This window comes from Tachypleus tridentatus, chromosome 4 (assembly GCF_004210375.1).
Source record: "Tachypleus tridentatus isolate NWPU-2018 chromosome 4, ASM421037v1, whole genome shotgun sequence".
NCBI lineage: Eukaryota > Metazoa > Arthropoda > Merostomata > Xiphosura > Limulidae > Tachypleus > Tachypleus tridentatus.
Window position 1 is genome coordinate 9,345,052 of NC_134828.1, and position 26,381 is coordinate 9,371,432.

Below are 26,381 nucleotides of genomic sequence, written 5' to 3' on the forward strand. Positions count from 1 at the left end.
ACCCAAGCTTACTAATTTAAGATTTCCCCTAATACTTTGACATAATACATACTTATGTTCACACAGCTTCACATTAGGGTCCAGTGACGTCATTTAAACCGAAACTTTGAGGACTGTTTTAACTTCCGATACAGGATAATTTGTACGTCATGTATTGGTAGATTTGTTAGAATTTGTTTTGAATTTCGCGCAAAGCTACACAAGGGCTATCTGCTCTAGCCGTCACCAATTTAGCAGTCATCACCACCCACCGCCAACTCTTGAACTACTCTTTCACCAACAAATAGTTGGATTGACCGTAACATTATAACATCCCCACGGCTGAAAAGGCGAGCATGTTTCGTGCGACCGGGACTCGAACCCGCGACCCTCATATTACGAGTCAAGTGCCTTATCCACCTGGCCATATGAACCATAACATAGAAATAAACACGTTCTTGGCTGTCCATTATAATTCAGACCCCGTACCTTTCTCAGGCACCGTTCCACATGAATATTGAGCTCTTCCTGATTTCCTGTCAGACTTTCACAACACACAGGACACAAAGTTTCTTCCGCCAATTTTTTCTTCGTTTTGCAGGATCGAACTGCAACAAACATACGTCACTGTCTGTAAAGTTTCTTTAGCTGTATACGAATCATGATACCGAAATCGCAAATCTTCGATCAAAATAAGTAACTTAAGTCTATTAATTAGTATACTAGCTGGAGTACCCGTCCCATGGACTAAAGTCACGCAAATTCACGTTTAATGAAAACTGTTTCTCTCATACGTAATTGTAAAAAAACACCCGTAAAAACCGCAAAACTGAACATTTGTATGCATCTCCCTATGAACCTCCATAAATATTTTGGTACAGACAGTATTATTATATTTATATAGATAAGCAGTTACGTGAAGGTACAACAGACAGTATTAATATATTTATACAGATCTGTCATCTTTAGGCCTAATTTATAAAAATATATACAAATAAAATATTACGCTTTCGTTAAATTAGTAAAATCGTAAAATGTAAAATAAAAAAAAAAAAAAAAAAGCTTATTATGAAATCAATGAAAACCTTCAAAAACACCTCAAACCTGTGTTTGACAAAAAAATGTACGTTTTGTTTTTTTCTCTTAACTGTAAGAAAGATATTTTTTTTGCAATTTATAACAAACAAATGTATGGGTTAAAAACATAATCAAACACCACTTACTAAAACTTTAGTAAATCGTAATCGAAACTGGTTACGCGTTTAACAATAATTTATTGTGTCGCATTCACTAAACAAAAAAAAAAAACAACAACTCTATGCGAATGTAATAACCACGTATCTGGCTCACTCACCGCTGATATAGTCATATTAATTGGTATATTCGTTGCTAAATGTTGTAAGGCCCTTAGAAATTACGTTGCGCAATATTCCCTCGATTTCTCAAATCGCACACCGCTCGTAAGAAACGTAGTAACTTTCCCACAGAGCTTTTATTGGACTGCGAATACCTCCGACCGCCGTATTTTCCTACACATTATTTTGCATATGTTTCCACTTTTCAATACGATCACAGTATTTCTTGGAACTTTAATTTTAAAGTTCGGTGACTCCTTCGGTATGTGCGGCTGATTAAATTTCATGTAGGCCCATTTGTTTCTACTCTATAAATTTCAAACTTTCACTTTACACCGACGCAGCTGTCGCAATAAAAAGTCGCTGTTGGGACTAACACGGTATGAAATTTGAAACTAGCTAGCTTTCACGCGCACAAACAGTTCGTCTGCTACAGCGGTGGCGTTTACTGTCTTTGCCTCATTAAATTTTAAAACAGGTACATAAGAAGATATCGAGAACTTTCCAGTACCACGAAACCGGGAATTCGAAAGCCATACATACATATACAGTAAACACATTTTAATTTATCAATATAATAGATGGCGCCACTTACCTCCAAGCCGATTGTGCCGGTTGCATTGTACTTTCTCGAAGGTCTGTGTCCAAATAATAAACAAGATGAAAAATAAAAAAAGATAGAAATTCGTTTTAAGATGACAGAAAAAAAAAGAAAAAAATGGAGTTGTTTGTGAATTTAATTAAATGAAACAGAAAAGTTAATTACTGTACGTTTAACTAGCGTGGTTTGTTTATAATTATCACTGTCTAGTGTCCATATCCAACAACCGATTTTACTGTGACGTGTTAAGTTTAAGTGTTGAAACTACGATATCTTTATGTTATTTAAATATTTTCTAAATTACAAATGAAAGATATAATGGTTCTCTAATGAACGAAAGAGTGTGATTTAAAGCAGTTTTATTGAGAATCTGAAAACATTAACTTTGTTCACAACATCAATAATCAATTTATTTGCTTTTAAAACAAATACTAGATACATGTTATTGAAAAACAAACTTAAAAAACTACTAATATAAAAATAGTATCTTACGTTCCACCGAGAATCTAACGTATTTATGGAATCCTTTCTTCTGCTGTTTCCTGGAGAGGGCGAATTCTTAGAAATGAGACCACATTTCTTAATTACACATAGTAACAATATAACAGGAATACTGTTTACACATAGTAACAATATAACGGGAATACTGTTTACACATAGTAACAATATAACGGGAATACTGTTTACACATAGTAACAATATAACGGGAATACTGTTTACACACAGTAACAATATAATGGGAATACTGTTTACACATAGCAACAATAGAACGGGAATACTGTTTACACACAGTAACAATATAACAGGAATACTGATTACACACAGTAACAATATAACGGGAATACTGTTAACACATAGTAACAATATAACGGAAATACTGTTTACACATAGTAACAATATAACGGAAATACTGTTTACACACAGTAACAATATAACGGGAATACTGTTAACACATAGTAACAATATAACGGGAATACTGTTTACACTTTATTCCAACTAAATACACAACTTAAGAGTTTATACGAGTTGAGTGAGCGGAAAATATAAAAGGTCAGAAATTATTTTGTGATATTTTAAGAATATTTTCACGTTTTGAACGTACAGCGAGAGGACAACAATACTCGCAAGGAAACTGAAATAAAAACTCGCAGATACACAAAACTTTTAACCGATTACTTGACGAAATATGAAACAACTCATGTGACAGCTGTCTGATTGTATTTGTCATGTCACGTGAAATGAATAATTCTGATTTTCGTTTAAAATTTCCCTTAAAGAAGACCTGCACTATGCTTTCGTAATTTCAACTTACTTGTATTTGTTTTTATGGCAAAGCTACTAAGGGCGTTATTTTACGCCATCCCTAGTTTTAAATTTCCAATTAGAGGGAAGGCAGTAGTCACTAGCACCTTACCACCCCCTTCATTCATGCTGGGGCACTGCCTGTCATTCTTATCATGCGTGGCTCGGTTGTTAGAGCGCTTGACTCGTAGTCTGATGATCACGGTTTCGAACCCCCGTCACACCAAACATGTCTCGCCCTTTCAGTCGTGAAGGCGTTATAATGTTCGGTCAATCCCACTATTCGTTAGTAAAAGAGTAGCCCAAACATTGATGGTGGGTGGATGCTAAATTAGGGACGGCTAGCGCAGATAAGCCTCGTGTAGCTTTGCACGAAATTAAGAAATAAACTTACCATGGTAAGTTAAGTTTCGAACCCAGTTTGTCAGCTCTACTGCAGGGCCAAATGTGCCAATTGAAGTACATCCGAGAGGAGATTGGATAATCAGTCAATAACACCCATCGTTCACTCGTGGATTATTCTTATCTGACCAAATAGTGGGATCTGACGATCGCTTTTATAGCGCACTCACAACCCCAAACTGAAAGGCGCGATTTTACGACAAAAGGACACAAATTATATACTTTCGAATTCACAGTCTGGAAATCCAATAGTAGCTAAGCCATATTAACTTGAAGCTTAAAACTTTACTTTATAACAATTCATGTTCAGTCGACAGTATAGATTATAAAATGGATTCCATTAGGGAAAATAACTAAAATGTGTTTTAGAAGTGCATGGTCATATTTAATCAACTAGTTAGTCAACTAATGTTGATAGTTCTTGGAAGTTATTAATTACTACTGTATTTTGCATTGAGATAACTTACCCTAATATGTGGGGTTCCTTCTTTGGTTGGCCTCCTGAGGATCCTAACATAAAAAATAAAATATCTGTTAATGTCATCATTGGTTTGTAAAGATAGGATATCAGTTACTTGCATGGTCAGCAGCCTGAACTATCACATAAGACTAATCATTAATTATTTGTCATTACCGCACTAATTATTAACTTTTCTGTTTTAGATAGGTCTTGAAAAGGGCTGTGTTTCTCTGCTAGTGACCAGAATTCAATCCTGGGTCTTCTTGATAGAAAGCAAAACGTGCTTTCCTTCTCAGATATTTCAGAAGAAGGGACAGACTGGATAAGAAAACGTAGGATGTGAACCAATCAGTATTTATTCGATTAAATCACTGCTGTGCCTCGGAAGGCAAGAAAGGGCCGGTGCTTTTCATGTCTTCTTTCAAGTGGCACAAGCTAACAGCTCCAAAGTTAGCAACTCCAGGCCTAGCAATTACAGAATTTATCCAACTAGCAAAACCGACCGATCCAAAGTCTTCCCTTAAGCTGATTGGAGCTCCAGGCCTAGTAATTAGAACACTAATCTTACTACAATACCAGTAAAAGTAACATTGAAAAACACTCAACTAATCTGAAGTAATATTACAAATATTAAGTAATACTACATATATTAAGTCTCAATGATGTTTAGCCTGTTGACTGCCAAGTATTTCAGCTACTACAATACAACTCTAATGCTTCTTCATTTTGTAACTTTTTCGTAACGCCATTTTGGATCGAAAGTGAAACAATTTGTAAGTAGGTCAAATGCATGTATGGTGCTGACATCTAGTTTTGAGGTTAGGTATTACTGAGAACGAATTAACTCGTCCGTGGCACTGTGTTACCGATCGACTTAGACGAGTTATCTCGTCTACGGCACTGAACAGGTTAACAGACCCGCTTCAACACGTTTAAAAAGAACTAAAATTGTGAACCTAACACACAAGAGCCGGTAATACATAAACTATAGACTTGGACTTCCAGAACATGTTTCCAACCTTTAAGGATGGACAAGAGCCAGAAGCTACACATTTTGTCTCGCATTACCCACGGCCTTATTAGAAAACTGTGTGTGGCTTTGATTTCAAGTTTACCACCGTAGCATATCTGAAGGCATAATAAAAAACCCTAAGTCCTTGATGGTCTCAAGAAGATAACTGTCACATACACAGGGACAGGAGAAAAAGTAAAGAAATACTCTATTTTACAAAACATTAGAAACTTTACGTACCAGCTTTATCCTCAGTGTTAAAACAACTACAGCTTCTAAGTAGGTATTAAAGAATTCCTTTCATTCAAGATACACAGTTTCTAAATAAGATCCACAACTCCAAAAGTTAACACACACGAAATTTCTGAAGCATAATTTAATATGCAACAGTTTCTCACAACGTCTTTCAGTTTTTACATTAGAGTAAACCATTAAAACCTCAAACTTTATATGTTGTTCATTACATTGTTTTCCAGAATCCACATCTCCTTAAATTAAGTACTGGTGGTATTTTCAAACAATAATTACAATACAAAGAAAATGTACAAATATACATAATTTTATCAAACCTACAGACACAGCAAACTTGCTAAAGCTACTCGTCCCCCGCTGGTACGGCGGTAAAGTCAACGGATTTAAAAGGTTAAAATCAGGGGTTCGATTCCCCTCGGTGGACTCAGCAGATAGCCTAACGTGGCTTTGTTATAAAAATAAAAACACAACACGAATGAAACTACTAAATAATTAAGGAAAGTGTAGCGCCCTCTATTTTCCAGCACTTATCGCTTCTATGCGTGTACAAAGATCAGTGCGACTCACCCAAAACACGGGAGAAACTGCAATAGAGAACCTAAGACACTCATGATTACTTTTCTCAGCTTTGCGTTTAGTTCTTTAATTCGGTAAACCAGGTCTTCAACCTCGATGATATTAACGCATAAGGACTTTGTTTTTGTTCTCATAGCATATTTAGTTTCTATTGGAGGGCTCACTAAATTACAAAAGTACAACGAATGAAAAACTATCAGATTACCTACGTAAACCTGTAGCACCTACTTGTTGATTTTATCCAGTTTTTCAACTTCCTGTTCAAAATGTGATAACAACTCCGCTGGTCTGATGGTCAGTCCGCACACTGGACAACACGATGCCTGTCCATCCAGCAGCCCTCTTTTTTTCACTTCTATTAAAAAAAAAAAAAAAAGAGTGAAATAGACGTTTTCCTATTAGTACGTTGTTAAAATAATCATTTGATTCCATCAAGGTAAAACTATAGCACTAAAAAAAATTTACAATTTATTTTAAACTTAAGCGCAAGACTACGAGATGGGATATCTGTTCTCCGCCTACCACGAGTAGCGAAAAGCCCGGTTTCCTGTGTTGTAATTCCACAGACTGTGCCACTAGGGGGCGAGTGTTGTAACAATCCTCACACAAGGATCATTTTAAACGATTCTATAATAAAATGTTTCAAAATCGTGTGGACAGTCAGGCTCTTGTGATTCACCGTTACGTTCGATCAGAAAACAAATTTCTCACTCATAATTCGAATTAATTCAATCAAAGTCACTTAGTTTCTATAGTCACAACCAGGGGCGTAAATCCTGGGGGATGGGGGCATACAATCATCCCCCCTTACAGTTTGGTCTGTTGAATTATTTTATTGCATCACAGGCCTACAAATTGTGTGTTTGTTCTTGTGTTTCTCGTGTTCTTACCAATCGAATCACATAATTAGGCCGAGATGTAGGCTTTTTCAGTAGCCGAAATGTACATCTTTAATATAGGCGTGCTTCTAAGCTTTTCGATCTAAGCGATAGTTCGTAAGTATTAATCAGTAGGCCTAAGTATACGTGCAAGTATCGTGGCAACAAGATTACTCTGTGACTGCATGTTTACAGCTTTCAGGTTCACGTAATCAGAGATTACCAATTTGCAAATTGAACAGTCCACATAAGTGGTTGAAAAAATCATCTCCCCATCGGGTGTAAAAAATCTACGCCCCTGGTCACAACTAATTCAGAATCGTGTGGCACAGTGAAATGTCTGCAGACTTACAAAGCTATAAACCGAGTTTCGATCTCTGTGGTGGAAAGAGCACAGATAGACCACTGTGCAGCTTTGGGCTTAACTTCAAAACGTCTAACAAAAATAAAATAAAGTCACAACATATATTGTAGTTGGTGAAAGAGCGAAATAAAAGTTTTGAAGTTTTATGTAAACAGGAACGTTGCCATATTCTTAAAAGGATATCAATATGGCCGACGTTATTAAAAGCTACAATGCTGGTTCGAGTGAAGCAAATGTTACGTAAACATTTCACTCCGCAGAACTGTAATTATGAACGTTTACTTCTAATTTATTCTTTAAAAATAGTTCGTGACCCTTTGAACCCTAAAAATATTTATGTAAAACAATAAGTAAATCTCGAATTCTTATGTACATTCGCCATGTTGAAAGTGCGCAGTAGCGTTTTATTCTCGTTACAGACAGATAAGTTTGTGACGTCACAGAGCCTTGCAAAATGTCTTTCCAAAGTATTACAAGGAGATAAAAACCGTACTGCGTGATAAATAAATATGATAGCTTTTTTTTTTTTTCCAATAAATGCTATCATTTTATAGTAGCATCCACATCACAGCATACTGTACACTGAAACCGGTTTCTCTTATGTAAAAATTCACATTTTTGAGTTACAGAAAACTCGTGAATGAAACGCAACTGCAACTTGGTTGGATATTTGATTACACGTGCAACTGTATTCGACGACGTTATAAAAACGTATTCATACGGGCGGGTACGAATATATACATTCACATACGCGTTCATTAGACATGAAATAATCGTCGAGTTGTAACGTTAATAAACGACAATTTTTATATTACTGAATTCGTGAGTTTTTGGGAGAAGTTGAGAGACAACACACAAAGTATGGTCTACAACTGAATTTATGAACATTAGGAAATAAGTTGAATGTGTCTTAGAGCAAAGCCACATTGAGTTATCTGCTACGTTCACCAAAGGGAATCGAACCCCTGATATTATCTTTGTAAATTCAAAGACTCACCGCTGTCTCAACAGGATGGGGAGACAGAAAGTTGTTGTTGTTGTTTTGAATTAAGCACAAAGCTACACAATGGGCTACCTGTGCTCTGCCCACCACGGGTATCGAAACCTGGTTTTTAGCGTTGGGGGCAGAGACAAAAAGAAGCTGATGTCTACTAATAAATTCATAAAGACAACACGTGCAGATGGTGTATGTAACAACCAGAACACCGCAAAGTTCTTAACTGTCACGAGTCACCCGCTAGTACAGCGGTAAGTCTACGAACTCACAACCTTAAAATCAGGGGTTCGATTCCTCTCAGTGGACTGATCAGATAGCCCGATGTGGCTTTGCTATAAGCAAACAGTGTTATAAATATTCATATTTTTTTTAATGAGAACTGGAAAAACAGGAAACTGTCACAAGAAGAAATCTCTTTTCACACTCCTTGTACAACACGTTAATTTGAGGTGATCATACGGAAAGACGCGCTAATGTTATTAAAACTCTAACCTGACACTTAATGAATGGTCAGATGGTTTAAAGTGGAGAAGATATATCAGTGGCCATTAATTAATTAAGGAGAATTCTGTACTGGTAGAACCGCAGTCTTGTTTGGGTGTTATGACGTTATTTATGGTAACGAAGTTGAAACAAGGCGTTTTATACCAAGACTCATTTGTCACGTATATAATGTTTAACATACAAATTCATTTTGAACGCCACAAAGGTCCCGTTATTCAAGACGCCAACCACATAAAAAATTTTTTACAGTGTAATAAATATATTAACCTGCAATGTTCAGAGTGATCCGTCATACTCTCCGTACTTGAAATTTTTATATTTTATTCGAAGCAACAAAACGGAAGGCAACGCTGCTCTAACGAAAGGTATACTGTATCGGACTTTTTGTAATCGGAGTCAATCACCAATCAGCAGTCTTATTTTCAAAATTAAATTATAAAACCTGCTGAGAATCTAACGTGAGACTTTAAAGGGTGCATGTATGTATCAAAACTCTGATGGTTTCTTTTATTTGCTGTGATTTTCGTGTGTTTTTTTCGCATTAGCTGTAATCCTTTATCAATACATGTATACCCGATTAACAGGTATTCAAAGCGATGAACATAAAAAATTAAAATACCCGCATGGCATTCCTTAAACGTATTCAATCGCGTCTAGGACACTCATCTCAACCAATATAAACGCCAGTGTGTGTCACGTTACGTCATGCTTGATTTCTCGAAATAGTAGGATTCATAAAAGTCAAAATGCGGTTCAGTTATCCAGATTGAATAGTTCGTTTACTGTCTACCCATCACAATTTTAGCGACAGGGTTCCAAGGGGCGGTGGTGGCGGGAAACCTTATAAATGTAACGAATATTGATATAATAAGCCTGAAGTAAAGGCGTAATGTTTTGTTTTTAATTCGCGCAAAGCTACTCAAGGGCTATCTGCGCTAGCCGTCCCTTATTTTGCAGTCTAAGACTAGAGGAAAGGCAGCTAGTCTTCACCCAACTCTTTGGCTACTCTTTTACCAACGAATAGTGAGATTGACCGTAAGATTGTAACGTCCCCACGGCTGAAAGAGCGAGTATGTTTAGTGTAACCGGGATTCGAACTCGTGACCCTCGGATTACGAGTCGAGTGCCTTAACCAACTGGCTATGCCGGGCCAAGGTGTAGCGTGGTATCACCTAACCTAGAGCTAAGTGGATAAAATACATCATGAAAATAAAAATATCTATTCAATGATAAACTCATGTCGTCTCTCAATTAAACAATTTTATTTCACCAACGTTTTTAATAAAAAGAAAAAAACTATCTAATCAGAGACTAAATTAGGTAATCAACAATTTTCTTTTTTTCAGTTTTGTTGTCTGTATATTTCATTTGATACTTTTAATACATAGAAAAACGTTACGTTATACTTCTGTTGCTAACAACATGACGCCATTTCTGGAAAAATGTAGTGTTACCAAAACACACAGGCCACGAATTCATTTCATTAATGATCTTAATTCTGATTGGCTCACAAAAGAATTTGCCGGCGTTTGATTGGCTCGACTTCACTTTTCTGTCTCTTTATTGGTTAGCTTGGTTTTGCAAAATTCATTTATTTCAGTTAGCTACAAAATGCGAGGTTAAGGTATACTGTAGAGTGGTAGTCGTATATACCTACCCTGTTAAGTTTGACCGGCTATGCGCTAGTCATAATTATTACCACTAACATGTAGAAAGTGCCTGACGTTTGTTAATCCGGTATAACTTTCGTCCAATTTACAAATGTTTCTAACACTAACTTATTTAATAATTTCTTAGCTACATATTTCAGAGACACGCCATTTACTCTTGCCTTAAACAAAACGGTTGTAAGTATTGTACAGAAACACCGAATACAAGTTAAACGTTTTCGAAACGTACTAGTGTTGTAAACATAACACCTATTACGATATATCTTCAACTTATAACATACAGCTAAGTCTTCGTGGTTTGATAACTGTGGCAGCAGGTTCAGTAAATTCGAAGTTTTATAGGTATTACAACACCCCCATAACATACCCAGTGATTTATTAGTTTTTATATTACAAAAATAAGAACTGCACGGTCGGGGCTCAGGTCGTTCCGTCGCTTGCTATACGCCGATATAACTAAGTCTGTTCTCGGATATACGCGCAGGACCGGGATACACGAGGTTCATGTTACGTATTATCGAGTGTGTCTTTTTACCAACCGATCGAATCTACTAATACACAAAAAGTATGACTAATCCACGCTACGAGAGGGTTTAAAGGAAGTTCTTTCTAATAATCGCAGATAAAATCACTGGATTTTTTTTTTCTTTCAATAACTAATACACGATGTTACTATCAGGGAAGAGTTCAGGGTAAGAAAAAAACTGTAATCCGAAGGTTATGGGGTCGAATCCCCGTCGCACCAAACATGCTCGCCCTTTCAGCCGTGGGGACATTATAACGTGACGGTCAATACCAATATTCGTTGGTTAAAGAGTAGCCCAAGAGTTGGCGGTGGGTGGTAATGACTAGCTGCCTTCCCTCCAGTCTTGCACTGCAAAATTAGGGACGGCTGGCGCAGATAACCTTTCAGTTACTTTACGCGAATATCCGAAATAAACGAATAAACAGTCTTAAAGCAAAGGAAAACACAATGTGCGTGTGTTTAAATATATGTATATAAAAACATCAATATAAACTTAGTACACAGGGTAGCCCGTAAGTCCCTACCCATCAATATATTGCTATATTCAATTACGCATGTATTATAAATTTGTTTCTTTTTTTTTCAAAGAAACATGGCCGATTTAAGCCCATTTACACTTGAAGAGCGTATTGTGCATAATATTATGCAGCGAGAATGAGGGTTTGTTTGTTTGTTTGTTTGTTTTGGAATTTCGCACAAAGCTACTCGAGGGCTATCTGTGCTAGCCGTCCCTACTTTAGCAGTGTAGGACTAGAGGGAAGGCAGCTAGTCATCACCACCCACCGCCAATTCTTGGGCTACTCTTGTACCAACGAATAGTGGGATTGACCGTCACATTATAACGCCCCCACGGCTGGGAGGGCGAGCATGTTTAGCGCGACGCGGGCTCGAACCCGCGACCCTAGGATTACGAGTCGCACGCCTTACGCGCTTGGCCATGCCAGGCCTTAAAAGTCGTATAATGAGAAATAGTGTGTGTGTTTTTCTTATAACAAAGCCACATCGGGCTATCTGCTCAACCCACCAAGGGAATCGAACCCCTGATTTTAGCGTTGTAAATCCGGAGACATACCGCTGTACTAGCGAGAGGCGAGAATGAGGGACAGCACATAGATACACTGGATACATGGTAGGGTAGGGACTTATGGGCCACCCTGTAGATATGTTTTCACGAAGTATGTATTCCTAGAACGGTAATCTGAGGCTAGCTCTATTTCTGGTACAGTTTACTCACCATTAGGACCAACCTGTATTACATACAAGTGGTTTCCTGGCATAAACAAATTGTTAACACATACGCCAATAACCGTAATTTCTAATTTTGGTTTTCTTCCTTCTTGTATATGTATATATGTCTGTGCATATATTTCTTTGAAATTATATGATTACCCAAAATAACCAATTTCACTTATTTTATGAAATGAGAAAATATATCAAATTTGCACCTAGACTTCGTTTCTAAGTCTGTTTTCGTTTCAGCGTATCACTGTACAACGGGTTATTTGACCTGTGCCCGTTGCAGGGATTGAAACCCTAATTCTCACATTATAAACTCTCGGGCTTACAACTGAGCACTTTGCAGTTATATTTGTAATAAGCTACCTTTAAACCCTTAGTCCTCCTGGGGTGTAACACTGGGGAGATACCCCTGTCTCACCACCTAGAAAAATCATGTACATTGAAAGAGTAGTTAATTTTGTAAAATACAGTAAACAAAAGGAAAACAATTTTAACGTGATAAACAACAATTGTTCAACCCATAAATGGAAGTTTCTAGTTAAGTTCTGTCTACTAGGAATATCAAAACGTGATTTCTAGCGTGGTAAGTCTGCAAACATACCACAGTGCCACCTAGATGGAACCATCGTCATGTTACAATCAAACAATGCCACTTTTTCTGTCATTGTTGTTCAATTGTAACATGATGATGGTCCTACTCTTACGGATTGTACTGTTGGCTGTTGTGATTTAAAACACAACTCTATTTCTATTGTACAGCTGTTTATTACACTTCAGTGATTTTCCAATAAGGATTTCCACTTCAGAATTGTCTTTCACACAGTATACAATATATTATGACGTCACTCCAAGTAAACAATTAGTGATTTACCAATACACATCCTCAGTTCAGAATTATCTTTCAAACAATAAACAATACGATACTATGAGGTCACACTAAGTGAACAATCAGTGGTTTACCGATAATCATTTTCACTTCAGAACTAACCTTTCAAACAATATACAATATATTATGACGTCACACAATATGAAAAAATCAGTAACTGACCAATAAGAATTCTTACTTCTGAATTATTTTTCACACAGAATACAATGACATCATGACGTCACACTAAGTGGACAACAGAAATGATTTCCGTGTAAAATGCAAAAAAAAATGTAATCCAGATTTAAAACAAACACACTAAGTGAGGTGTGGCACCTTCAACAAACACACTAAGTGAGGTGTGGCACCTTCTTTGGAATACCTGTTTTATTTATGAAACTTTTCGTTTCTAACAGTTTTATCAACTATTTCTTTACAAATACTGAAAAATATATGAAAGATTTACAGTTAACCCCTTGACAGAAAAGCCTGGACAAGTTTAATTTGTTCTTAAATGCCCGTGTATGTAGGTACACACACACTTCAGACAGTAACAACAGCTATTCGTCTCTTGCTAAGTGAAACATCACCATTAATAGCCTTGCGGCATATGTAAAGGTTCTAGAGACAAACTATTTATGTTCATACATATATATATGTTTGTCTTGTGTAAGGGTAAAACAGTACTACCGTAAACATATTACATTTTACCAAAGCTCTAACAGTTATTAAATCAACCAGTTTCTCTGTGGTAGAACAAACGCAGTATTAATAATAACCATGACCGTTAACATTGGTCATTCTCTGGACAGAGCTGGGAGGAATGATAATCACTGATCAAACCAATGAGCTTGAACATCAGTGGTCAGTGAAACGAATTGTCCTGACAACTGAGGGAAGCTTCCGGCTAAACTTCCTGACCCTTCCTTATTGCCTCCTCATTAATGGGGTAATGATATTCTACAAACCCCTCTTTCTGGTAACAATCACATTACTATAAAACTGTCACAACTGCGTTCACTTCTTCCCCATCCTGGGTGGTGAAGTGGCTGGCACGTGAAATCACTATACAACTGAATGTTTATGTCAGTGAAAGATTGTTTCGGCTTATAACTGGAGTCCACATGGCGAGATCAAGTTTTCGGTCCTAACGTTCAGCCACGACAGTGTCAACTGGTTATAAAGGTTTGAGGGGTTGGTCAGTCAAAGAGTGTATTAAACAAATAAATGTTTCTGACCTTTAGGAGCTGCCCACAGGGACACTTAAACGTAGATGATTCATCCTTTCTTATCGATCTGTCAAGCTCATAAAACATTAACCTGGTTACTAACACAGAATTATCAATCAAACCTCAACACATTGATTAATATTCGCTGTCTACAAGACAAAACTGGCATTCTTGAACAGCTTCGTGTGTATATATGTATACATAAACACAACAATATTTTTAATATATTTGAAATCATAATAAATTATCAATTACACTCACAAATCGTTCTGTTTTTATAATAAATTATTTAATTACACTCACAAATCGTTCTGTTTTCATAATAAATTATTCAATTACACTCACAAATCGTTCTGTTTTCATAATAAATTATTCAATTACACTCACAAATCGTTCTGTTTTTATAATAAATTATTTAATTACACTCACAAATCGTTCTGTTTTCATAATAAATTATTTAATTACACTCACAAATCGTTCTGTTTTCATAATAAATTATTTCATTACACTCACAAATCGTTCTGTTTTCATAATAAATTATTCAATTACACTCACAAATCGTTCTTTTTTCATAATAAATTATTCAATTACACTCACAAATCGTTCTGTTTTCATAAATTATTCAATTACACTCACAAATCGTTCTGTTTTTATAATAAATTATTTAATTACACTCACAAATCGTTCTGTTTTCATAATAAATTATTTCATTACACTCACAAATCGTTCTGTTTTCGTAATAAATTATTTAATTACACTCACAAATCGTTCTGTTTTCGTAATAAATTATTTCATTACACTCACAAATCGTTCTGTTTTCGTAATAAATTATTTCATTACACTCACAAATCGTTCTGTTTTCATAATAAATTATTTCATTACACTCACAAATCGTTCTGTTTTCGTAATAAATTATTTCATTACACTCACAAATCGTTCTGTTTTCGTAATAAATTATTTCATTACACTCACAAATCGTTCTGTTTTCGTAATAAATTATTTCATTACACTCACAAATCGTTCTGTTTTCATAATAAATTATTTCATTACACTCACAAATCGTTCTGTTTTCGTAATAAATTATTTAATTACACTCACAAATCGTTCTGTTTTCGTAATAAATTATTTCATTACACTCACAAATCGTTCTGTTTTCATAATAAATTATTTCATTACACTCACAAATCGTTCTGTTTTCATAATAAATTATTTCATTACACTCACAAATCGTTCTGTCTAAGACATACAAGTCTACAACCCTAATGTGCTTCCCGCCACAAACAAGCATTATTTAGTAGAGAATTAACAGATGAATGTGACATAAGGTGTATTTACTCAACAGACAAACACGACACTGCACGGTGACACATAATTCTATTTTCACCACGGACAACTCTAATTTAAAACATTCATCATCAGATGACAACGGCACTGTCATTACACTAACAACAATAATAAAAAACGGAAAAACGATACATATTTACGTCGTATATATAAATACATATTTACTGTTAACTACGAACACTGTAGAAACAGTGCAACGATACACAACTTGTTACTATCAGCTATGAACGCTGTAAAAACAGTATAACCACACATGACATGTCTGTGCTTCCAGGTATGAAATGTTATATAACGGCTTTATATCAACAATAAAACCTAATTTAAAACACAAATTGTCCATATTTGTTCTCTGGTTCCGAAGCTGTAGTAACCACGTTACATCTTTTCATATTTTAAAACTGTCCATATTTGTTCTCTGGTTCCGAAGCTGTAGTAACCACGTTACATCTTTTCATATTTTAAAACTGTCCATATTTGTTCTCTGGTTCCGAAGCTGTAGTAACCACGTTACATCTTTTCATATTTTAAAACTGTCCATATTTGTTCTCTGGTTCCGAAGCTGTAGTAACCACGTTACATCTTTTCATATTTTAAAACTGTCCATATTTGTTCTCTGGTTCCGAAGCTGTAGTAACCACGTTACATCTTTTCATATTTTAAAACTGTCATATTTGTTCTCTGGTTCCGAAGCTGTAGTAACCACGTTACATCTTTTCATATTTTAAAACTGTCCATATTTGTTCTCTGGTTCCGAAGCTGTAGTAACCACGTTACATCTTTTCATATTTTAAAACTGTCCATATTTATTCTCTGGTTCCGAAGCTGTAGTAACCACGTTACATCTTTTCATATTTTAAAACTGTCCATATTTGTTCTCTGGTTCCGAAGCTGTAGTAACCACGTTACATCTTTTCATATTTTAAAACTGTCATATTTGTTCTCTGGTTCCGAAGCTGTAGTAACCACGTTACATCTTTTCATATTTTAAAACTGTCCATATTTGTTCTCTGGTTCCGAAGCTGTAGTAACCACGTTACATCTTTTCATATTTTAAAACTGTCCATATTTGTTCTCTGGTTCCGAAGCTGTAGTAGCCACGTTACATTTTTTCATTTACAATTTGTTCGCGAACCTACAAACCTATCGATAATTTTTGTTTGGATATTTTAAAAAAATCTGTGTACCAGAAAAGTTGCATTTCAAAACTAACTGTTGTAATTCATATAAAGTTAAATCATTTTCTAAAACTATTTTATGAAATTTTAGATATGTCTCGCGGAACTCATTTTACGATACGCTGGTTTTCAGACCAAATAACTTTTTTTTTTAATTAAATGTAGGATCTCACCAACTAGGTAGTGCCATCTACTGGCAACAGTAAGAAACAAAAATTATGACTATACACGACTGGAGACGAAATCATGGGCCTAATTTTGTTATTATTCTAAAACCCTCCAACAGATGGAGTGCAGAAAGAGGTCGTATTCACAGGCACGACAAGGACAGATGTTAAACACGTTAAAAAAAAGGTTTAACTGAACATTACTACGTGTCATGAATGGAACACGAACTTTGAAAAGGCTCAGATATGAAGATCACACGTGTAGGTATAGACGTTTTTTAAAGGAAGGGTGTTTTTTCTCTGCTATATTCAACCCATAAAAACATATAAATAATACATTACTACTTCTAATGACTGGAAGAACACATATATTACGTTTTCTCATCTTCCCAAGCGAATGGCACATAATACTTGAAAAGTATATAGAGAACACTTGTGTATAATATGTGTGAACTCTAGATCCTGCTATAGAGAACAATTGTGTAATTTGTGTAAACCCTAGATCTTGCTATAGAGAACAATTGTGTAATTTGAGTAAACCCTAGATCCTGCTATAGAGAACAATTGTGTAATTTGTGTAAACCCTAGATCCTGCTATAGAGAACAATTGTGTAATTTGAGTAAACCCTAGATTCTGCTATAGAGAACAATTGTGTAATTTGTGTAAACCCTAGATCCTGCTATAGAGAACAATTGTGTAATTTGTGTAAACCCTAGATTCTGCTGTAGAGAATAATTATGTGTAATTTGTGTAAACCCTAGATCTTGCTATAGAGAACAATTGTGGGTAATGTGTGTAAACCCTAGATCCTGCTATAGAGAACAATTATGTGTAATTTGTGTAAACCCTAGATCCTGCTATAGAGAACAATTATGTGTAATTTGTGTAAACCCTAGATCCTGCTATAGAGAACAATTGTGGGTAATGTGTGTAAACCCTAGATCCTGTTATACAGAGCGATTGTGCGTAATTTGTGTAAACCCTAGATCCTGTTATACAGAGCGATTGTGGGTAATGTGTGTAAACCCTAGATCCTGTTATAGAAAGCAATTGTGCGTAATTTGTGTAAACCCTAGATCCTACTATAGAGAACAATTAGCGAGTTGTATTTTGGAAAGTGAACACTTACAAACCAGAACTTTAATATGACATTCTCACAAGTTAATGTAAGAAATAATGTGAACCGAGACAGTACAAACTGCGATAGTTTGGAATTTCTCGATAAGGACCTCATTTAGATTTGTGTTTAGTTGAACGAGCAACTATACACTGGTCATAACGCGCCAGTCGTCACGAGTTGCCTTTATTCGTGATGACGAGAAACCCACTTGCCTTTATATTTTACAGCCGAGTTATTTATTGTACACGCGCTTGTGACGTTATACGTCTGTCTTAACTTACTCTCCTACAAGTTAATGCGATTTTGCTTTTTTTTTTTTTTCCCCTAATCTTCCATTGCAATAAATAGGCTTAGCGTGACTTATTGGTTTAATGTACCAGGCTGCGGAGCGGAGGAACCAACGTTCGTGTTGAGAAGTGCCGCTGTACAAGCTCTCCCCACAGTGTGACGTTATAAGAGTAACAGTCAATCCCGCAACTCGGTTAAAAGTGATCCTGTAGGCAGTGGGTGTTGTTAACTGATTTCAATCCGTTCACTCAGCAACTCTATTTTACTGACAGTTATGTCTGAATCTGGACATTTCTGGCCTGCCCGTTTGGTCCATACGTTGCATAAGGCAGCAATCGGATTGGAGAAGTCAAATATCATTAATATTAAATGTCACCAAACCCTATTAATTTATAACCACATCGACTTGTATACACCGCTAACCGTTTAGTGTTATTCCTATACAGAAATCCTTTAATAGCGTTTACCCGAAATTAGCAATTACGTACTCCTCAGCGCAGATAGCCTTTAAGTAGCCGTGCGCGAAATTCGAAACAAACAAATGTACACCTCACAATATTATGTTCTGAAAACAAAAAGCACACCTAAACAAAACCTAACTACAAAGCGGCAGGTGTTGCAGTCACCCGAAGTCGTAAAAACTGAAAACTTCCAAAGACAGAATTTCTCTCTGTATACAACTTTAATAGTAACACGTAACAAAGGACCCCGAACATATAATTATAATCCCAAAACACAAAACAGATGTCACAGTTTTACAAGAACAACTGGTCTACGTGGAGGTTACCGTTTCTCCGATGGTATCAGGAACAATGTAATCTTATATAACAAACAGCATTCCTCATTCCCATAACGTTTCCACCATCTACTACTGTGCGCGTGGAATCTAGCCATTTCCGTCTCGCCTACCCAATCAAACGAGCTTAATGTTAAACGGGGTTTTCTTAATGGTGTGAACTGTAGAAGTCCGTTTCATTATCACCACTAATGATAAAAACGGGTTCGATCACTTCCATTTGTTGCGAGTTCCAAGAATTCTCTGCGAAAATCTATCTTTCCAACTCTCTGTGACCTGCCTGCCCACTACATGTTTCATCACACAAACATCCGGCAAGGACGGGTCAGCTGACTTACATGGCCTTCTTTCTGTCACAAGATGTATGAGGACATCGCTGACAATTAATTTCGTTTAACTAGACACACACACCGTATAATTAATCAGCCAACCAATTTATTCGTATCCACTACATCGAGAACAGATGACACTGTTCAAACCAGGATTGGTTAGAAAATCAAATACAAGCCACAGATCAGTTGTGTGTTGTACGACTCTTCAATACGGTGTTGGTTAGAAAATTAAAACTTGTGTCATAAGTCTGTTGCATGTCTGTGTGCGTGTGAGTGAGTGCTTTTATAGTATAGTCATACCTATCTGCTGTGTTCACCGAAAGGAATCGAACCCCTGATTTAAGCATTTAAGTCCGTAGACTATCCGTTGTCCCATCGAGGGAAACATCTATCATGTGTCACACACACCGTCACACCAAATGCTCGCCCTTTCAGCCGTGGGGCGTTATAATTTGATGGTCATTCCCACTATTCGTTGGTAAAAGAACATCCCAAGAGTTGACGGTGGCTGGTGATGACTGGCTGCCTTTCCTCTAGTCTTACACTGCTAAATTAGAGAGATCTAGCACAGATAACCCCCGCGAAGCTTTGAGCGAAATTCAAAACAAACAAGTTAAACTTGAAATATATAAATTAAATTAATATGAAATACCCACTTAGTGACTCAGCGGTAAGACTGAGGGCTTTGAACACTAAAAGCCGTATTTCGATACCAGGGGTGGGCGTAGCACATATAGCACATTGGGTAGCTTTGCGTTTAACAATAACTAAAAAGCAACAATTATAAACTGTAAGCGAATTTTGCTAACTAAATGGACTATAAAATCCTTAAAAGGATATATGCTTACAGATTTATATTGCTAAAGTTCATGGTTCGATCTCAGCGGTAATTACAAGCACAATCTCATACTGAGCAGCTTTTTTTTTTTAAACAAAAACTAAGAAATTAACAACACCTAAAATATACATAAAGATTACTGATAATATGGACTATATCCTCAAGAAGTCAGAAATTGGGTTTCAATATTTATCTACAAAATAAACGCGACTGATAAACATTCGTTATAATTTTAAAGTTGGCAAGTTATGGGTACTGTATCTAGCAGAATGTACAAGGTTTAATAGTTTCGTATATAGCATAATACATTTACAAACTAATCATGAGATTCTTTCAACTAAACTATAAATATGCGAGTTTGTCCTCAGATACCTGATGTAGAAAATAACAACCATATCGGGTCTTTATTTACTTTTCAGATGTAGAAAATACCAACCATATCAAGTCTGTCTTCAGATACCTCATGTAGAAAGTACCAATCATATCGAATCTGTCTTCACATTCCTGATGTAGAAAGTACCAGTCATATCGAGTTTGTCTTTACACTCCTGATGTAGAAAGTACCAATCATATCGTGTTTGTCTTTACACTCCTGACGTAGAAAGTACGTCATACCGAGTTTGTCTTTACACTCCTGACGTAAAAAGTACCAGTCATACCGAATATATCTATTCACTCCTGATGTAGAAAGTACGTCATACCGAGTTTGTCTTTACACTCCTGACGTAAAAAGTACCAGTCATACCGAATTTGTCTTTACACTCCTGATGTAGAAAGTACCAGTCACACAGATTTTGTCTTTACACTCCTGATGTAGAAAGTACCAGTCATACCGAGTTTGTCTTTACACCCCTGATGTAGAAAGTACCAGTCATACCGAGTTTGTCTTTACACTCCTGATGTAGAAAGTACCAGTCATACCGAGTTTGTCTTTACACTCCTGATGTAGAAAGTACCAATCATATCGTGTTTGTCTTTACACTCCTGATGTAGAAAGTACCAGTCATATCGTGTTTGTCTTTACACTCCTGATGTAGAAAGTACCAGTCATATCGTGTTTGTCTTTACACTCCTGATGTAGAAAGTACCAGTCATATCGTGTTTGTCTTTACACTCCTGATGTAAAAGTACCAGTCATACCGAGTTTGTCTTTACACTCCTGACGTAGAAAGTACCAGTCATACCGAGTTTGTCTTTACACTCCTGACGTAAAAAGTACCAGTCATACCGAATATATCTATTCACTCCTGATGTAGAAAGTACGTCATACCGAGTTTGTCTTTACACTCCTGACGTAAAAAGTACCAGTCATACCGAGTTTGTCTTTACACTCCTGATGTAGAAAGTACCAGTCACACAGATTTTGTCTTTACACTCCTGATGTAGAAAGTACCAGTCATACCGAGTTTGTCTTTACACCCCTGATGTAGAAAGTACCAGTCATACCGAGTTTGTCTTTACACTCCTGATGTAGAAAGTACCAGTCATACCGAGTTTGTCTTTACACTCCTGATGTAGAAAGTACCAATCATATCGTGTACCAATCATATCGTGTTTGTCTTTACACTCCTGATGTAGAAAGTACCAATCATATCGTGTTTGTCTTTACACTCCTGATGTAGAAAGTACCAGTCATATCGTGTTTGTCTTTACACTCCTGATGTAGAAAGTACCAGTCATATCGTGTTTGTCTTTACACTCCTGATGTAAAAAGTACCAGTCATACCGAATTTGTCTTTACACTCCTGATGTAGAAAGTACCAGTCACACAGATTTTGTCTTTACACTCCTGATGTAGAAAGTACCAGTCATACCGAGTTTGTCTTTACACCCCTGATGTAGAAAGTACCAGTCATACCGAGTTTGTCTTTACACTCCTGATGTAGAAAGTACCAGTCATACCGAGTTTGTCTTTACACTCCTGATGTAGAAAGTACCAATCATATCGTGTTTGTCTTTACACTCCTGATGTAGAAAGTACCAATCATATCGTGTTTGTCTTTACACTCCTGATGTAGAAAGTACCAGTCATATGAGTTTGTCTTTACACTCCTGTGTTTGTCTTTACACTCCTGATGTAGAAAGTACCAGTCATACCGAGTTTGTCTTTACACTCCTGATGTAGAAAGTACCAGTCATATCGAGTTTGTCTTTACACTCCTGATGTAGAAAGTACCAGTCATATCGAGTTTGTCTTTACACTCCTGATGTAGAAAGTACCAGTCATATCGTGTTTGTCTTTACACTCCTGATGTAGAAAGTACCAGTCATATCGTGTTTGTCTTTACACTCTTGATGTAGAAAGTAACAATCATACCTGATCTTTTTTATCACATTCTAAATGTAGAAAGTAAAAATCATATCAGATCTGTCTTCACATTCTAGATTTGAAAGTACCAACCACATCTAAACTTTCTTCACATTCTAGATTTGAAATTACCAACCACATCTAGACTTTCTTCACATTCTAGATTTGAAAGTATCAACCACATCTAGACTTTCTTCACATTCCTGACGTAGAAAAGTACCAACCACATCTAGACTTTCTTCACATTCCTGACGTAGAAAGTACCAACCACATCTAAACTTTTTTTCACATTCTAGATTTGAAATTACCAACCACATCTAGACTTTCTTCACATTCTAGATTTGAAAGTACCAACCACATCTAAACTTTTTTCACATTCTAGATTTGAAATTACCAACCACATCTAGACTTTCTTCACATTCTAGATTTGAAAGTACCAACCACATCTAAACTTTCTTCACATTCTAGATTTGAAATTACCAACCACATCTAGACTTTCTTCACATTCTAGATTTGAAAGTACCAACCACATCTAGACTTTCTTCACATTCTATATTTGAAATTACCAACCACATCTAGACTTTCTTCACATTCTAGATTTGAAAGTACCAACCACATCTAGACTTTCTTCACATTCTATATTTGAAAGTACCAACCACATCTAGACTTCCTTCACATTCTAGATTTGAAAGTACCAACCACATCTAGACTTTCTTCAGATTCCTGACGTAGAAAGTACCAATCATAGCGGGTCTGTCTTCACGTTCCAGATGTAAAAAAGTACCAATCACGTCTTATCCTTTTCACCATTCCATAATAAGAAAGTACAAACCATATCTGATCATCTTTCACGTTCCAAATATAGAAAGTACCAGCCATATCTGGTCTATCTTTACTTTCGACATGTAGGAAATACTAAACATATCTGGTCTATCTTTACTTTCGACATGTAGGAAATACTAAACATATCTGATCTTTCTTCACATTCCAGATGTAGAAAGTACCAGCCTTCCACATCAATGAGAAGGTTAAAAACAGGTTATCCATTATTTTAAGCAGAAAAGACTTATCCATCATAACTCCAGTCTATGTGTGTCTCAGGCACACCAATAGCTAACTGTGGAGACCGCTATGAGCCAAATGTGTCACCACAGTGGCAAATTGTCACTTTTCCGCAATAGTCGGTACTCCGGAAAACTGGTGTTTCGCCTTCATCTCTTTCCGGTCGATACATATTTCGTGGCTTTTTGGACAGAAGAATACTTCTGTAAGGTTACCTCAGCTTTCGAGGAGTCTGCAAACGACGATTTAATGAGGCTCGTCTATCCCGCCATCTGCGACAATAATACTCTACACAAATATCTGACTGATAATTAGTAAAAAACAACAACACTCAAACGAGCTATCGATCTGACAACGGTGATTTATTTATGTAATAAAGCAACGACCAGAGTGTTATTCCACACACACACATATATATCTCTGGAAGCTATGAAGAAAGAGTACAGGCCAAGGAAAAGGAGTTATTACTTGTGGTTAATAGTCATTATAAATATTCATACGTCGTAAATCGCTGACCCACAAAAGCACTACTTTGGAGTTCGACAGACAGATGACGTTCACGCAAGAGCTTGCGCGCAATAAAGAAGTACCATTTGAATCTAGAGATATGTTACTGTCACTGCTTTCTGTCACTTGACACAGGGCCCCGGCATGGCCTGGTGGTTAAGGCACTCGACTCTTAATCTGAGGGTCGCACCAAACATGCTCGCTCTTTCAGCCGTGGGGGCGTTATTTTGTAACGGTGGGTGGTGATGACTAGCTGCCTTCTTTCTAGTCTTACACTGCTAAATTAGGGGCGGCTATTGCAGACAGTCCTCGTGTAGCTTTGCGCGAAATTCAAAACCAAACAAACAAAACAAACTAGGAGACAGATGCGACTTTGTACGAAAGTAAGAAACAAAATTACGTATTCAGGATGTTATCCAAAACTTAATGTCGTATTAAGACGCTAACGTTTTATGAAAACGTCTTTCGAAGCGCGCAAAAAAGACTCAAATTTGCTGTGACTCAAGCTGCTTTGCCCTCCCAGTGGCACAGCGGCATGTTTGCGGACTTAAAACGCGAGAAATAGGGTTCCGATAGTGGTGGGCAGAGCACATATAGCCCATCGTGGAGCTTTATATTTTACTATAAACAAGTTTATTTAACATTTCTTTGAAATTCACACAACGATAAAGGTTTAAGACTCTGAAAGACGAAAGAACATGTTACGTTTCACAATAAAATGTAATCATAATTCCAGATAACCAAAAAATAAATATATGCAACTTTTGTATACGTACAAACTGGTGAAGCATGGTGTTTTCTAAGCCTAATAAAGATGGCTGTCACCTACATTCACACATGTTTGTTTTTTTTATATAAAACTTGTTAGAATATGGAAAGTAACACTAAAATCAGTTCTCGATAAGGTGATTGTACACAACAATGTCATATAATTTCTCTATTGCATACTGCTCTATATAAACCGTATTAATATTAGTTAAAAATGACACCATACTTATTACTTTCCTTTAACCGGACGTTTCGCTTTACCGCTTCTTCAGAAGTGTTTGATTAAAACACAAACCTACAACTGTCAGTCCAAAGTTTCAACTGACACAGCCGTTACTGATCTACAATCTCGAAGTACATTTTTCAAGATAACGGGACGCGAACAAAATTCTTATCACGCTCGTCCCCAAGCATATAAAATTTCATGATGGCAGATCAAAAGTACAAATACATAAAAAAAGGAGAAAAATCAGGATTTCGTCTTGCAACAACAAGAACAACTTATTGATAATAAATGTATTAATTTACGTTTCACTGTCAGTTGACACAAATTGTGAGCAATGAAATAAACGGCTTAAAATGTGAAGAAACGAATAGGGTACTGAAAGCAATAACTCGACTGACGAAAATAAGACTGAAGCGGGTAAGTACAATAATTAATCACAAAATTATGGATTTTTTAAAGTATTTTTCTAAGATATTTGTGCACTAATGTATTTGCTTGTTCATGACTTTTAAGGTTACAGGCACCCCATAATAATACAAGAAACACACAAAATGTGAACAAAAATACAATAAATATCGTAATGAATTCCACAAATTACTGCTGGGTCTACATAGGTATTTTACAAAGGAAATTATAGATTGCATCCTATTTTATGGCCAGTATCTTATACTGAGTGATAAGTGTAATAGACAAAAACATAAAACTATTCGATATGGTACAATACAGGAACCCACTAGTAGTGGACTTTATATCAAGAAGTGTGTAATTTTAGGGTAAAATGTTATAACTGCAGTTTACTTACAGCAAACAAGTCGTTCTTTCCTCACTAAAGAACTCACCGTACACTATACATGTTTCAGAAATGCTTATTTCTGGTGGCAACCGTTTTTTTTCAAAAGTGGGGGGTGTTTCGTCTCGTGATCTAACTGTTTGTTTTTATTAAATTTCTAGCAAAACGACTCAAATAACGGAATTTACCGCCGCATTATAATGGTAACAGCTGAAAAATCTAGAATCTTCGGCGATGGGTTTCGATCCCACGATCCACAGATCGAGAATAAAGCTGTTTAATGGCCCGTCACGGCCAGGTGGGTTAAGAAGTGCGACTTGTAATCTGAGGATCGCGGGTTCGCATCCCCGTAGCACTAAACATGCAAGCCCTTTCAGTCGTGGGGGCGTAATGATCTTACGACCAATCCCACTATTCGTTAGTGAGCATCACACCGGCCAAAAGGACT

At 36.5% G+C, this 26,381-nt stretch overlaps 1 protein-coding gene across 3 annotated transcripts in view; it reads right to left on the bottom strand.

Annotated features, from left to right (window-relative positions):
* The window catches only part of LOC143248539 (E3 ubiquitin-protein ligase RNF220-like), a 143,330-nt gene that overhangs the window by 22,864 nt on the left and 94,085 nt on the right, over nucleotides 1-26,381 (bottom strand). For all 3 annotated transcript variants that reach the window (XM_076496969.1, XM_076496968.1, XM_076496967.1), the window contains exons 3-7: nucleotides 6,168-6,294; nucleotides 4,107-4,149; nucleotides 2,428-2,493; nucleotides 1,930-1,972; nucleotides 469-587 (exon numbers count right to left, since the gene is read on the bottom strand). In XM_076496969.1, the coding sequence (XP_076353084.1) occupies nucleotides 469-587; nucleotides 1,930-1,972; nucleotides 2,428-2,493; nucleotides 4,107-4,149; nucleotides 6,168-6,294 (398 nt within the window). The remainder of the gene's footprint in view (nucleotides 1-468; nucleotides 588-1,929; nucleotides 1,973-2,427; nucleotides 2,494-4,106; nucleotides 4,150-6,167; nucleotides 6,295-26,381) is intronic.